Here is a 13,421-nt window from a genome sequence, read left to right as displayed (position 1 = left end):
TGGCCTGTCTTTCTAATTTCAGCCATTGTAGTTGATGTGTACTGCTATCTCACTGAGGTTTTCATCTGCATTTCCCTAATGACTAATGATTTTGAACACCTTTTCATGTGCTTATTTGCCATTTGTGTATCTTCTTTGGTGATGTGTGTTCAAAACTTTGGGCTTTTAAAAACTGGGTTTTCTTTTCATGACTGAATTTAAGACTTCTTTATTCTCGATACAAGTCCCTTCTTGAATAATTATTTTGCAAACATTTTTCCCAGTATGTGGCATTTTCCTATTGTTAACAATGTCTTCTGAAGAGAAAAAGCTTTTGATATTGATGAAGTCCAATTTAAAAAAAAAATAGTTCTTGCTTTTTATTGCTGTTAAATCCAAGGTCACCAGAATTTTGTCCTATGTTTTCTTCTACAAGTTTTACACTTTGTGCTCTTAATCTATGATCTACTTTCTGTACTGTACATGACTACACACTCATTCTAGTACCATGTGTTGAAAAGATCATCCTTCCTACATTAGATCACTTTGGCACTACTGCTGAAAACCAACTGCCCATGCAGGTTTGGCCTTCTTCTGAACACTCTATTCTGTCCCACTGATGACTTGTCTATCTCAACACCAGCATCACACTATCTTTACTTCCCCACCCTATGTTAAGTGCTGATATCAGGTAGTGCTATTCCTCCAAATTTGTTCCTCTCTCTTCCAAAGTTGCTTTGGCTATTCTAGGCTCTTTACATTTCCATAGAAATTTTAGAAATCACCTTGTCATTAAAAAAAAAAAAAAAAAAAAAAGCCTGCTGGACCAAGCTTTGTGGCAAAATCTAGGTTTTGTGACAAATCTAGGTTAACTTTACAGAATTGAGAATTTAAACCTGAGTCATCTGACCTATATCCACTGTACGTACCCCCTATATAGTTCTCTTTCCATTTACCTCAGCAATACTTCATAGTTTTCAGGGCCGCAATCTTGTACATCTTTTGTCAGAAGTATCTTTAAGTATTTCACATTTTTATGCCTTCATAAGCGGTGTTGTATTTTTAACTTAACTGTCTTATTGCTGTTAGCATATAGAAATAATCTTGATTTTTATATATTGATTTTATATATATCAATTTCTTTTCCCGTCTGGATGCATTTTGTTTCTTGGTCTTACATTACTATACTGACTAGAACATCCAATAAAATGTTGACTAGAAGTGGTGAGACCAGACATCCCTTCATTGTTCCTGATCTTAAGGGGAAAATGTTATATTTCAAAATTAAGCACAGTGTGAGAGATAAGTTTTTTATATATGACAATTCTCAGATTTAGGTACACAGCAAGTTACAATCAACAAAACTAGTGACACATCACTATCACCAAGTCCATAATTTACATTACAGTTCACTCTTGGTGGCGTACATTCTATGGATTTGGACAAATGTGTAATGATAGCTATCCATCATTACAGGATTATGCAGAGTACTCTCACTGCCCTAAAAATCCTCTGTGCTCCATCTATTCATTCTTCCCCCTGGCAGCAACTGATCTTTTTACTCTCTACAGTTTTGCCTTTTCCAGAATGTCACAGAGTTGGAATATTACAGTATTGGCCTTTTCAGATTGGCTTCTTTTACTTAGTGATGTGCATTTATTTCTTCCATGTCTTTTCATGGCCTAGTAGCCCATTTCTTTTTAGTGAATAGTATTCCCTTGTGTGGATGGACCACTGTTTATCCATCCACCTACTGAAGGACATCTTGGCTGCTTCCAAGTGTGCTGTAAACATCAGCGTGCAGGACTTTGTGTGGATATGTTTTCAACTCTCTTGGGTAAATACTAAGGAGCATGACTGCTGGTTACATGGCAAGAGTGTGTTTGGCTTCTAAGAAACTGCCAAACTATCTTCCCAAGTGGCTGGGCCAGTATGCATTGCCTCCCGCCATGAATGTTGAGTTCCTGCTGCTCCACATCCTTCTTGGCATTTGGCGTGAGTGTTTTTTATTTGGGCCATTCTAATAGATGTGTAGTGGTATCTCATTGTTTCTGTTTTTGGTTTTTTTAGAGGGGGGCGGGGAAGAGTGTGCAAGTGGGAGGGAGGGGCAGATGGAGAGAGAGAGAATCTCAAGCAGACTCTGTGCTCAGCACAGAGCCCGAAGCGGCACTCAATCTCACAACCCTGAGATCATGACCTGAGCTGAAATCAAGAGCTGGCTGCCCAACTGACTGAACCACTCAGGCATTCCCCCATCTCAGTGTTTTAACCTACAATCTGTCTACTATTTTTAAAATCAGTACCTGAGACAGGAGAGCAGAAACTGTGGATGATGACTGTACATTTATCTTCTTCGCAGTTCCACTTACTCCTTAAAGGTTTGAGATTGTTTTGTCTTTGTGAAGAATAGATTCCCTGTACCATTACACAATGGCTCTCTTCATGCAAGGTGCTTCTCTATCTTTTTTTTTTTTTTAAGATTTTATTTATTTATTTGAGAGAGAGAGAGCACATGAGAGCGGGGGAGGGTCAGAGGGAGAAGCAGACTCCCCGCTGAGCAGGGAGCCCGATGCGGGACTCGATCCCGGGACTCCAGGATCACGACCTGAGCCGAAGGCAGTCGCTTAACCGACTGAGCCACCCAGGCGCCCTGTGCTTCTCTATCTTACCTACTTCATCTTATGTTAATATAGACACTCCACTTTTCTTCTGATTAGTTTTACCATGATATAAATTTCCCATCCTTTTAATTTTAACCCATTTGCATCTTTATATTTAGCACGAGTTTCTTACAGGCAGCAAATAGTTGGGTCCTGCTTTTTTAAAAAAAATCTAATCTGGGGGCGCCTGGGTCGCTCAGTAGGTTAAGTGTCTGCCTTTGGCTCAGGTCATGATCCCCGCTCAGTGGGGAGCCTGCTTCTCCCTCTCCCTGTCTGCTGCTCCCCCTGCTTGTGCTCTCTGTCAAATAAATAAATCAACTAAAAAAAAAAAAAATCTAACCTGGCAGTCTTTGCTTTTTAATTGTGGCATTTAACGAATTTACGTTTAATGTGATTTATATAAATACGTTCTGGATTATTTTTATTATTCCATTTGATCTCCTTTATTGCCTTATTTGCTATAACTTTTTTTATGTAGTGGTTATCTTAGGGCTTCAAGCATGCATCTTTAACTTATTACAGCTTATCTTCAAGTGACGTTATTCCACTTCATAGCAAAGAACCTTAAACAGTATGTGCACACATCTCCTCCTCCTTTATGTTTCTGTTCTCATACATTTTAATTGTACTTATGTTATAAACCCCAAAGTACAGTATTATTACATGAACACAATCTTCATGGACGACTTCTCCCACACCTTTGTGAGCCTGCTAAGTTTTCTCCAGACTCCCAACCGCCTGTTGGGAGCTCTGGAACATGGTCACACGATGGCACATGGTTTGATCCTTCAGAGATACTTGCTGTTCAGTTTTGTTCAACGGGACCAGAGCAGCCGTTAGTCTGCGGGGGCGGGGACGGTTTACCTTGCTGTACCAGCCCAATGCCCTGTGAAGTGCAGGGTTCCCACTCCGACTGGCAGGCACCCAAACCCTGGCGAGCCTTTTACAAGCCCCAGGGATTTTCCCTTTTGTCCTTTACAGTAGTTCGTCCTGCAGTGTCAGTAAGTTCACTCACACAGACATGCTAATCAGGAGTCCGCTGAAGACCTGAGGTCTCTGGAAGGCTTTACTAGGGCAGCTCTCCTCTCTGTACTCTGCCCTGCAAACTCTTACCTCCCTGAAATCCCAAGGGATGTTCAACTCGGGGCACCCAGGACTCTGGCAGGATCCCCTCCCTGAGCATGAACAAGAACTGCCTCAGGCTGTGTGTGAGACCAGTCACAGGGCTCACCCTGGACTCCCCTCCCCCCGCCCAGGGTTCAAGGTCCTGTGCTACTTCATACCTAAGGTTTGGAGAAAAATGCAGCTTCATGGTTTTATCCTGATTTTAAGTTATCTTGGGTCGGGTCTCTGTTACTCCATTTTGGCTAGAAGCAGAAGTCAGATTTGAGCTTTGTCACAAACTGCTCTAATGGCTGACGGGTTCTCTATAAAATGACCATGAACTAACATCCAGCTTCTCCAGCAGTCGCTGCTTCTCGGAGCCACTCTGGTCACTAATGGTGTCACTTGAAGGAATGTGAGCCACACAGGGATGGCAACCCCACAGCTTCATGCTCTTAGCCTTCTGGTGATGTACACATGGAAGAATGTAAAAAACAGGTCTGTGAGTGACATCTGTACTTGGGCAAAGACCCATGGTGGCAACCCCGTGTTTGCTACAACCACCGTAGGTTTCTGCTGACAGAAGGCACAGTATTTGGCTAGACTGGCACTGATTACCCCCAGTTCCTGCACATTTGGGGGGTGGGCACTGTGGCATGAGGAAGGTCTCGCCTCACCGCCCAGTACGTGGTTTTCCAGTCAGATGCCCTTTGGGGTTCCTACAACCTGCCCACGGGTTTCGAAGCAGACCTGTAATACAGCAGCGTCTGATGTCAGTAGAGTACTTTGTTTCTTGCAGAAAGGTTGAACCCAATGCTTACAGGGTCTCTTGTCTATTTCCTAAGGTCCCAGCCAGACTGCCGGGTTCACGGTCTATGGCCATGTTTTTGGCCCTTTGAGCTTCCAAAATCCCTCCTCTGCAGCTTTGAATTTTGATCTCTGTACATAGCATCACTTTAAACCTTTACCATTCCTGCCAGGTGACGTTTCCTGAAATTTAACAGTTTTGTACTGACTGACAGAGGTGACCAATGCAGGTTGTGAGGAGTGGGGTAAATCTCATCACCAAGCAAGGCTGCCACTTTAGCCAATGATCCCGGGTCCTTAGCAGCCCTGAGGTTTCAGATTCTCCTCCACACACCCTGCCTCCATCTTGGGGTAGTGACAGCAAGGGAACCTGAGTGAAGAACAGAAGGGATAGATGCCAGGCAGGGGCGAAGGGGGAGACACTGGTTCTCAGCTTAGGGGGCAATGGATGCCACATAGACCTTCCTTGCAGGACTAACCACGGGTCAAAGTGTGTGGCCAGGTGAATCCTTCAACCAGCTCCTACAATCAATCACCTTGTGGAGGGTTTCTCTTTACTTTTTGTGCTACCTGACTTTATAGGGCCCGGACCAACGTGTCTGACCACAGTACCACAACTACATGTCTCTTAATCACCAGGAGTATAAGTATTCATTTCTCTGATACCTCTTTCACCTTTACAGCACGCAGGGCCCTGTGCTGCTCTTGAGGCCAGCTAATTAAGAATTACTCTTTGTCTTACATCTTTACAACTGATGCTAGTTTGCTGTTATTTTTATCAGGTGCAGTCATGCCCCCTCCTCTCAATAAAGACAATTATAAAGCCAGAGGATAGAAGAACCAAACAGCAGACAGGGGACAGGGCCGTGGGTGGCCCAAGTCAGAGGATGACCTGGCACACAGGTAGATCGACCCTGGGTAACCTCTGAAGACACAGCACAGTGGTCTAGAGAGGGCTCGGCAAGCCACGGCTTAGAGGCCGAGTCCAGCAAACTGTTTTGTCACTGGAGTTTTACGGGCACACACGTTTGTGCACCACGGTCTGTTCTCACACTTCAAGGGCCAAGTGGTAGTCATGACAGACTGTGTGTGAAAGCCTAGAATATTCAGTATTTGGTTTTTCATAGAAAAGGTTGGCTCATGCCTGTTCTAGAGGTCAAGATACTCAAAGTTCTTTGATCCTGATAGAAGAATTCTACATTCTGATTTGGCAGTAATACAGTAGCATACAGCCCACAAATTAAATGTGTCATTTCTCCAAGATGCTATTGAGGCACACAAGCAATAATACGCCAATTTTCAAAGGTAAAAATTAGGCACCACTAAATCCGAAATCCTGCTTCCTTCTCATTCTAGAAACTGGATGGTGAAGAAGCAAGCATGAAGTTTGCAGGTTTGCTTTGTTTCCTTCTGCTTATCATTTTTCAAACCGATTTTGGACGAAATGAAGAAATGCCTAGGAAGCAACGGAGGAAGGTGTACTACGGGAGACCAAGGAAAAGCTCCTCGCCTGCCCGCAGGTCCAGTGGGCAGCTGGGGATCCGGCAGGTGATGGTCACACCGGCAGCAACAATTCCTGTGCTTAACTTGGATTACAGCACAGAGGAAAAGTCTGACTCCTTTTTAAGTTTTCTTGGAGTAGAATCAAGTTATAATGTGTTACCAGGTAAGAAACCAGTAAGAGAGAGGGGGGGAGAGAAACAGAACCTCCATGAAGATAATTTTCCAAAAATTTTTTTTCAAGTTATTATATATATTGTTATTAATATAGCATATTTTAAGTTATATTTTCAAGTTAATATGTATTAAATACATTTTTCAAGTTATTATAATATCAAGATATTCTACTATAGCTTTTGGTTTAGTCTACAATGATAAGTTTTGAAATAATTTAAAATTTCATTTATGGAATGTAATTATAATACAAAATTATTGGAAAACAAAAAAATAATTAGCTATCCCACAACTATATTTATAAAACCATAGTTAGTATTTTGGTTTATTAATTTCTAGTCTGTTTTCTATGCCATGTATTTCAAATAATTGGGTTAGTAACATAGATAATGTACATATAAGGTTGTAGCCTGCTTTTTCATTTATGATGATAGATCATCTGGGATATAGAAAAATTATTCAAATGATTCTAGGAATACATGGCTATTAACTATTTCCCACCAAAATATTTTCAACCAAAAGTGGCATTAAGCCACTGAATTTGTTTTATGCAGACCCACTACGGGGTGGGGCTGGGAGGGAGGGAGCGAATGTGACAGCCCATCTCAGGGTGGGATGTGGGGACAGTGGGTCATCAAACAAAGGACAGGCATCACAAATGACACTAGATTGGAAGGGTTCAAATCCCATCCTTCCTGTGAGGAGCTTTGGGACCCTCAGCATGTTATTTAGCCATTCTGTGCCTCACTTTCCTCCTATTCAAAAGGGGGATCATGATAGCACCCACTTCACTGGCTGGGAGAAGAGGAAATGAAGTGCATGTCCTCTAACATTCCAATCCAAGCAGTCTTTGTGATGGCCACCTTGGTGGACACACTCACCCACACGTCTATGACTCTGTACGTAGGGAAACGGAGATACTTCGAAAACACTTCACAAGGACGGCACTGATGGCCTGTGAGCTAGTGCTCAGTAACACAGTAACTCTAAAGAAAGGGTCAGTTGCAACGTCTGGCTCTGCCTTCCCCATCCGCACGCTGGGAAGGGTGAGACGTGGGCTCATCATCGGTGCCCTTCCTGCTCTCTGCCCTCTGGCACCCGATGGAACCACACTGCTGTGCCTCTTCAGAATTTAGGTATGGCTGTATCATCTGCTTTGCTCAATGTAATGACACACTTTTAGGGCTCGTGTGGGATTTCCAACCTCCCGTTCCTCTGCTTTGGCCATCAGGGCAGCCTGCTTGGAGATGTAGAAGCCTGCTGATCTGGGCCCATCGGGAGCACAGCCCCTGTGTGCCCACGTCGGACACATGGCACAGAGAAGAAATCCCTGAGACTTGGGGGTGGGTTGCTGCCGCCGTATAACTTAGGCACCCCGGCAGATACAGTATGGAGGCGCAGCTCAGAGTCAGTCACCAGGAGGAGCTCAGTCTCAGAGGCTGAGAGCAGAGCACGCGGAAGGTGCTCTCGGGTCCCTTCTCTGGGGTCTATTTACCCCACTGTTTACGCCACTCTCGTGTGATGCTGGCAGTCCGACTTCACACTGCTCACCGTCATGCACGGGGGCTGGTGACCACACAGGGAGTTTACCAGCTCCGGCTTCTCTTCCAGGAAGGAAAGGACACTGTCTGGTTCATGGGATGACCATGTACAACCAAGCGGTGTGGTCTCCTGAGCCGTGCACCACCTGCCTCTGCTCGAACGGAAGAGTGCTTTGTGACGAAACTAAGTGCCACCCTCCGACGTGCCCCCAAACAGTTACACCTGAAGGAGAGTGCTGCCCAGTCTGCTCTGATGCTGGTATAAGTATTTACCAAAACACAGTATCACGTGTGACTGAGTCTTCAACTTCCATTGTTTTTATTTTGTTACTACCTGAAGTTTTAAATTATGGTAAACTAGTCATTAAGATTGGCACAGTGATGATAAACAGAGAAGTTATTTGGGAAAATGGATGTGGGAGGCAGAAAAAAAGATCTTGGCTTCACAGTTCCAGCTCTGTCAGAACCAGTAAACTTGACCAGACCACACTGCCCACCGACGCTTGCTTTGGAGAGGCAGCGGCAGAATCTACAGAGCCAATAGTCCCCAAGTGTTCTGTGAGGGAAGTGTCCTCTGCTTAGTTCCTTACTTGGAGTGGCTCCCTTAATTCAGCTCAGTGTGGGCACAGTTAAGACCACGAACAAAGACAAGGAACTCCTGATGAACAAAGGGAGAGGGGTCTGCACCTAGAGAGAAGAAAGCCCGAGGCCCCAGCCTATCTGCACTCATTACCGCTCGGGAAATCTGGGGAAATGCAGGATCGTGGTCCTGGAGCAGTGCCTGTCTCTTGGGGGCACTGCTTCCTGCAGAAGGTCATGCCACGGGGCCTGCTGAATGTTCACCGTTCCTGCTCTCTTGGGGCTCATACCTGAGGGACAACCGACTCTCAAGAGGGAGGCCTAGCCAGCGCCTTCTGAAATAGATACACATGTGGTAGATGATTTGATGGGAAGGAACAGAGAGACAGTTTCTCTTGTCTATAATCAAGGCAGATTGTTTTCCACGCACACAGGATAGTCTCAGGGTAGGTGTCAACACAACGGCCTCCTACCAGGAAGAACTTTAGAATAGTTAGGAATTGCATTTTGGTTTACACTACCAATTATTTTACTAAGGTATTATGCCTTTAAAAAATGTTAGCAAACACACAGGCAAGATTCAGAAATGATCAGACATTTTTCAAAGGACTTGGAACAATCTTGAAATGCTGTGGTTATTTTGGAAAAATAAACTTGGATATACGGGAAGGATTTTAAATGTTTCAATATGATAGCTTTAGCTTCCCTTCCCTAATTTTTTCCTATTTTCCTTTTGCACATTCTGCCAGGGATGTGAAAAAATAACTCACTGACTTTATAATATATACTGGATTGAAATCTCAAGTAATTCCTTCAAATAGTTACATTTTTTGGGTGATTTAGGTATAGTATTAAATAAAAGCATGGCAACGACTCGGGAAATCTGCCAGCACTAGTGCTCACTCCTCCCAGAGCTCCGGTCACTGTCGGGCCCTCCCCACTTTCTGCTCATTATACACGCAGGTGAACGCCTGCCACTGGCCATTCTGCTCCCATCATCGTGGGACGATGGAAAGTACTGACATGCATGCCTTTGACTTAAAACAGCATCATCGGAATCCAGGAGCCCTCCCATAAGTGTCAAATAGTAAAAATTTAAGTAGAGAGTCTGGGAGGGAGAAAGAGGCGAACTTTCTATAATCCTGAATTTCAGAAGATGCTTCTGGGCCTATGGGGCTGAAAGAAAATCAGACAAAAATAATAATAAATCGGGCGCCTGGGTGGCTCAGTTGGTTAAGCGACTGCCTTCGGCTCAGGTCATGATCCTGGAGTCCCGGGATCGAGTCCCGCATCGGGCTCCCTGCTCGGCGGGGAGTCTGCTTCTCCCTCTGACCCCCCTCCCTCTCATGCTCTCTGTCTCTCATTCTCTCTGTCTCAAATAAATAAATAAAATCTTTAAAAAAAATAATAATAATAATAAATCTACAAACAAAAGCCAGTTTCACTACCACAAGCAAGTAAAATACATGTTTCATTTTTTTGTTTGATGGTACAGATTTTTACATTATCAATAACCCCAATTAACTGAATAGTATCTATTATAAAGGTCACACCTCATCATATCGTAACCTCACATAGGACTGCTTACCATTTTGCATCATGTGGCAATATTATTTCCTCTTTATTACCGGGTAGCAAGATATTTTAGTAAAAACAAATATTAAGGCCATAGGAAAAAACAAAAATCGCTTAAAACAAATCTTTTTTTTTTTTTTTAAGATTTTTATTTATTTATTTGACAGAGAGAGAGACAGCGAGAGCAGGAACACAAGCAGGGGGAGTGGGAGAGGGAGAAGCAGGCTTCGTGCCGAGAAGGGAGCCCGATGTGGGACTCGATCCCAGGACCCTGGGATCATGACCTGAGCCGAAGGCAGACGCTTAACGACTGAGCCACCCCAGGCGCCCCAAAACAAATCTTATAAAATAGAAATAAAATTACTTTTAAAACCATTCAATCAAAAATTCCATAATGCATTTCACATTTAAATTGCACTCAAATACCTGGAGGGAATAATATTTACTAACCTCACTTTCACTATGATTTTTCCTTTTAATAACGTTACACCTCGCCCCTGCCGTGTCCTCCCCGTGCGGCCAGCAACCTCCCGTCCGCTGCTCAGTGGTACAGCATTAAGTGATAGAAGTGAATTTTCTGGTGATTCTTCAGAACAAAGAGAACCTACCAATGTACCTCGCAAGCAACTGCCACCTCGTCGGGTGGAAATGGACCAAGTGTTGCAAAAAGAGGAACTTCAGTTTGAGGAGGATGAAGAAGAAAGTAAAGATAAAGATAAGGAGCAAAAGAAAGAGACCCCTGGACCTGGAGAGCAGGGGAGACCTCTCAGTGAGGGGTGGAGCAGAGAAGAGGCAGAGGAGAGACCCCGAGCAGAGGGGAGGCAGGCCCATCAACAAGGACATCCAGCAAGGGAGGAGGCAGAGGAGGACGAGGACGACGAGGAGGGGGACGAGGATGAGGATGAGGAGCATGACAGCACCCTCAGGGGAGACGTGTTCAGGGTACCCTCCAGACCTCTGGTCCTCCCTCCTCCCAGAGGCATGCCACCTCTGCCCAGCGGGTGCTCCCTGTCCTACAGGACCATCAGCTGCATCAGCGCCGGCCTCACACAGATGCCACGGCTGACAGCACCAGAGATAACAAGCCTGGAGCTCGTTGGTAAGAGATATGGACGTCTGTTCTGTTCTGTGCTTTACAAGTAAGTAACTCTCCTTGCCCTGTGAATGTCATATCTTTGTCTTTCTTTTTTTAAAAAAAAAATGATTTTATTTATTTATTTGACACAGAGAGAGAGAGTAGGAGAGCACAAGCAGGGGGAGCGGCAGGCAGGCAGAGGGAGAGGGAGAAGCAGGCCTCCTGCCGAGCAGGGAGCCCGATGTGGGGCTCGATCCCGGGACCCCGGGATCATGACCTGAGCCGAAGGCAGACGCTTAACCGACTGAGCCACCCAGGCGTCCCTGAATGTCATATTTTAATTTCGTAATATAAATTGATCCCAAACAGACTAACTTCACAATCTACAATCATATACATAAGCTTTGTAGAAGAAATAGAATGGTTAAGTATAAAGCAAATTTCTCCAAACCAAATCATGATTTCCCATTGACTTTTTCCCTAAAGTCAGCTTTACTGAGGTATAATTGACATGCAGTAAAACTTATTTTTAGCATGTTCTTCTGAGCTTTGACAGATGTGTACAGCTGCATAACCACCCCCACAATCAGGACACAGAACGTTTCTGTCACCTCCCCATGTTCCCTCACGCCCCTCCTTCTACCAGCCCTGTCTCTGCTGAGCTGATGGGTCGCTTCCAGTTTGGGGCAACTATACATGCAGTTCTATAAATATCCACACACAGAGGTTTGTGTGGACCTAGTTTTCTGTTCATTAAGGTGCACACCCAGGAGTGGAAATGCTGAGTGACAGAGTAAATGTGCATCTAGGTTCCCAAAGGTGGCTGTGGCTTTTCTGCTAGATGCTGCTCTGTATCCTGTCCCTTGTCTTTCCCTCCTTTTAGCCATTCTGGTGGGCACGGAATGGTCCAGTCCTCCTCCAGTCCTCAGAACCGCTGGGAGGTTCTGAGCAGAGGAATGGCAGGACCAGGTGTGTGTGTGAGGCTGGCTGGTGGGGGACCCTGGGTGTGCGTCCATCTGGGAGACAAGACCCACACCCCGGGAGGCCCTGAAGACACAGGGGTGAGAGAATCTGAATGGGGTTTCAGACGTGTCTCAGGGGCAATCACAGAAATAAACTACCAGAGAAATAATAAGTAAATGACCTTATAAATACTTGATAGACCAAGTCTGATGCCTTGGTTCAGGACGCCCAGTCTGTGCTCGGACACCACGCTTAGATGACCCCCTAGGTAAGTCTCTGATGCCCGGCAGTTCACACCCCAACAACGTCCCCTCCACCACAGTCGGTGTGTCAGCTGTGCTCTGCCATAAGAAAACCCAAGAACAATGAATGCCATGCTCAGTCACACTATCGTGGTTTTGAGAAGGTCACCACATGGTTTCTACAGTACTCACTATTTCTGGTGAGCTTACGTTCTGGGTTTAAAATCATCAACTACTGCACTTAACCAAATGTGAAAACAAGATCCCATAAATTTAAAGCATGTAGGAACTTATAATTGTGTGGATTCAATCTGTACAACATCAGATCTGGAGGCCACCTGAGCTCCTGACTTAGAGAAGGAAATTTCAGAAAGGTAAGTGATAGGACAGGATTTCTGGCCCAGGATCTAGGACATGTCAATGGGAAGATCAGTTTCCATGTAAGCTTCCAGAAGTACATCTCTGTTATAAAATGCATAATGCTAACAGAATTGTCTAGCGAACCACATTCTAGCTGTTCTCACAGCAGCTTCACCTAAAACAGGACGGCCGCGAGCACAGCAAGTCTTTTGAGTGGAGGATCTGGCCGCAGGCCAGTGTTCTCTGCGCTTGCATTTGCTGATACAGATGCTGTCCTAGTTATGAGTACTGCTTTCTCCTCCGGGTAGAGCTCCCTTGCTATCTACGGATGTTCATGAACACACATATGTGCCCGTGTGTGCACAGGGGCCTAAACCACAACTGCTGTGTTTTCCAGGTAATTCCATCACCAGCATTCCCGATGGAGCATTCAACGGACTGCCAAATTTGGAAAGGCTCGATCTGAGCAAAAACAACATCACCTCGGCAGGCGTAGGTGCAAAAGCCTTCAAGGTAAACACACACTGCAGGTGAGGAACCGTCCCCTTGCGCAGTTCTGTGCTAGTCGCAGAGCAGGGAGCGAAAGGGACATGCTTTCACTGTAGCTGCCTCCTAAGTCAAGAAAGTTTCCTCTCTGGCGTTCCTAAACTCTTCAAGTCTTACCTTGATTCCAGTCTGTTGTTTTACATGATTCTAGCTGGCTTTTCGAGGCTTTACCCTTAGAGCACCTACAACAGCAAAATGACAAAACTAATGTTTTGAACTTACGGAGCAGTTTCTCCCCAGGCAGCTGAAAATATGTGGAAATATGGTCTCTTAGCACATGAGGTATTTCCAGGAATAAAGGACAGCTTATCTGGAA

At 44.8% G+C, this 13,421-nt stretch overlaps 2 protein-coding genes across 3 annotated transcripts in view; one reads left to right on the top strand and one right to left on the bottom strand.

Moving 5' to 3' along the window:
* The window catches only part of LOC110584356 (centromere protein P), a 241,534-nt gene that overhangs the window by 47,822 nt on the left and 180,291 nt on the right, over positions 1-13,421 (bottom strand). The window lies entirely within an intron of this gene.
* Positions 1-13,421, top strand: part of ECM2 (extracellular matrix protein 2) — a 33,510-nt gene that overhangs the window by 7,523 nt on the left and 12,566 nt on the right. The window contains exons 2-5 of one of the 2 annotated variants that reach the window (XM_021694443.2): positions 5,907-6,216; positions 7,836-8,024; positions 10,512-11,018; positions 12,957-13,072. In XM_021694443.2, coding sequence (XP_021550118.1) covers positions 5,931-6,216; positions 7,836-8,024; positions 10,512-11,018; positions 12,957-13,072 — 1,098 coding nt within the window. In that variant the 5' untranslated portion in view covers positions 5,907-5,930. Of the gene's footprint in view, positions 1-5,906; positions 6,217-7,835; positions 8,025-10,442; positions 11,019-12,956; positions 13,073-13,421 lie in introns of both variants that reach the window. The other variant, XM_021694442.2, reaches the window with a different exon arrangement.

The sequence above is a fragment of the Neomonachus schauinslandi genome, chromosome 13 (genome assembly GCF_002201575.2).
Source record: "Neomonachus schauinslandi chromosome 13, ASM220157v2, whole genome shotgun sequence".
NCBI lineage: Eukaryota > Metazoa > Chordata > Mammalia > Carnivora > Phocidae > Neomonachus > Neomonachus schauinslandi.
The sequence above is the reverse complement of the archived record's forward strand: the minus strand, read 5'-3'. Positions and strand labels throughout refer to the sequence as shown.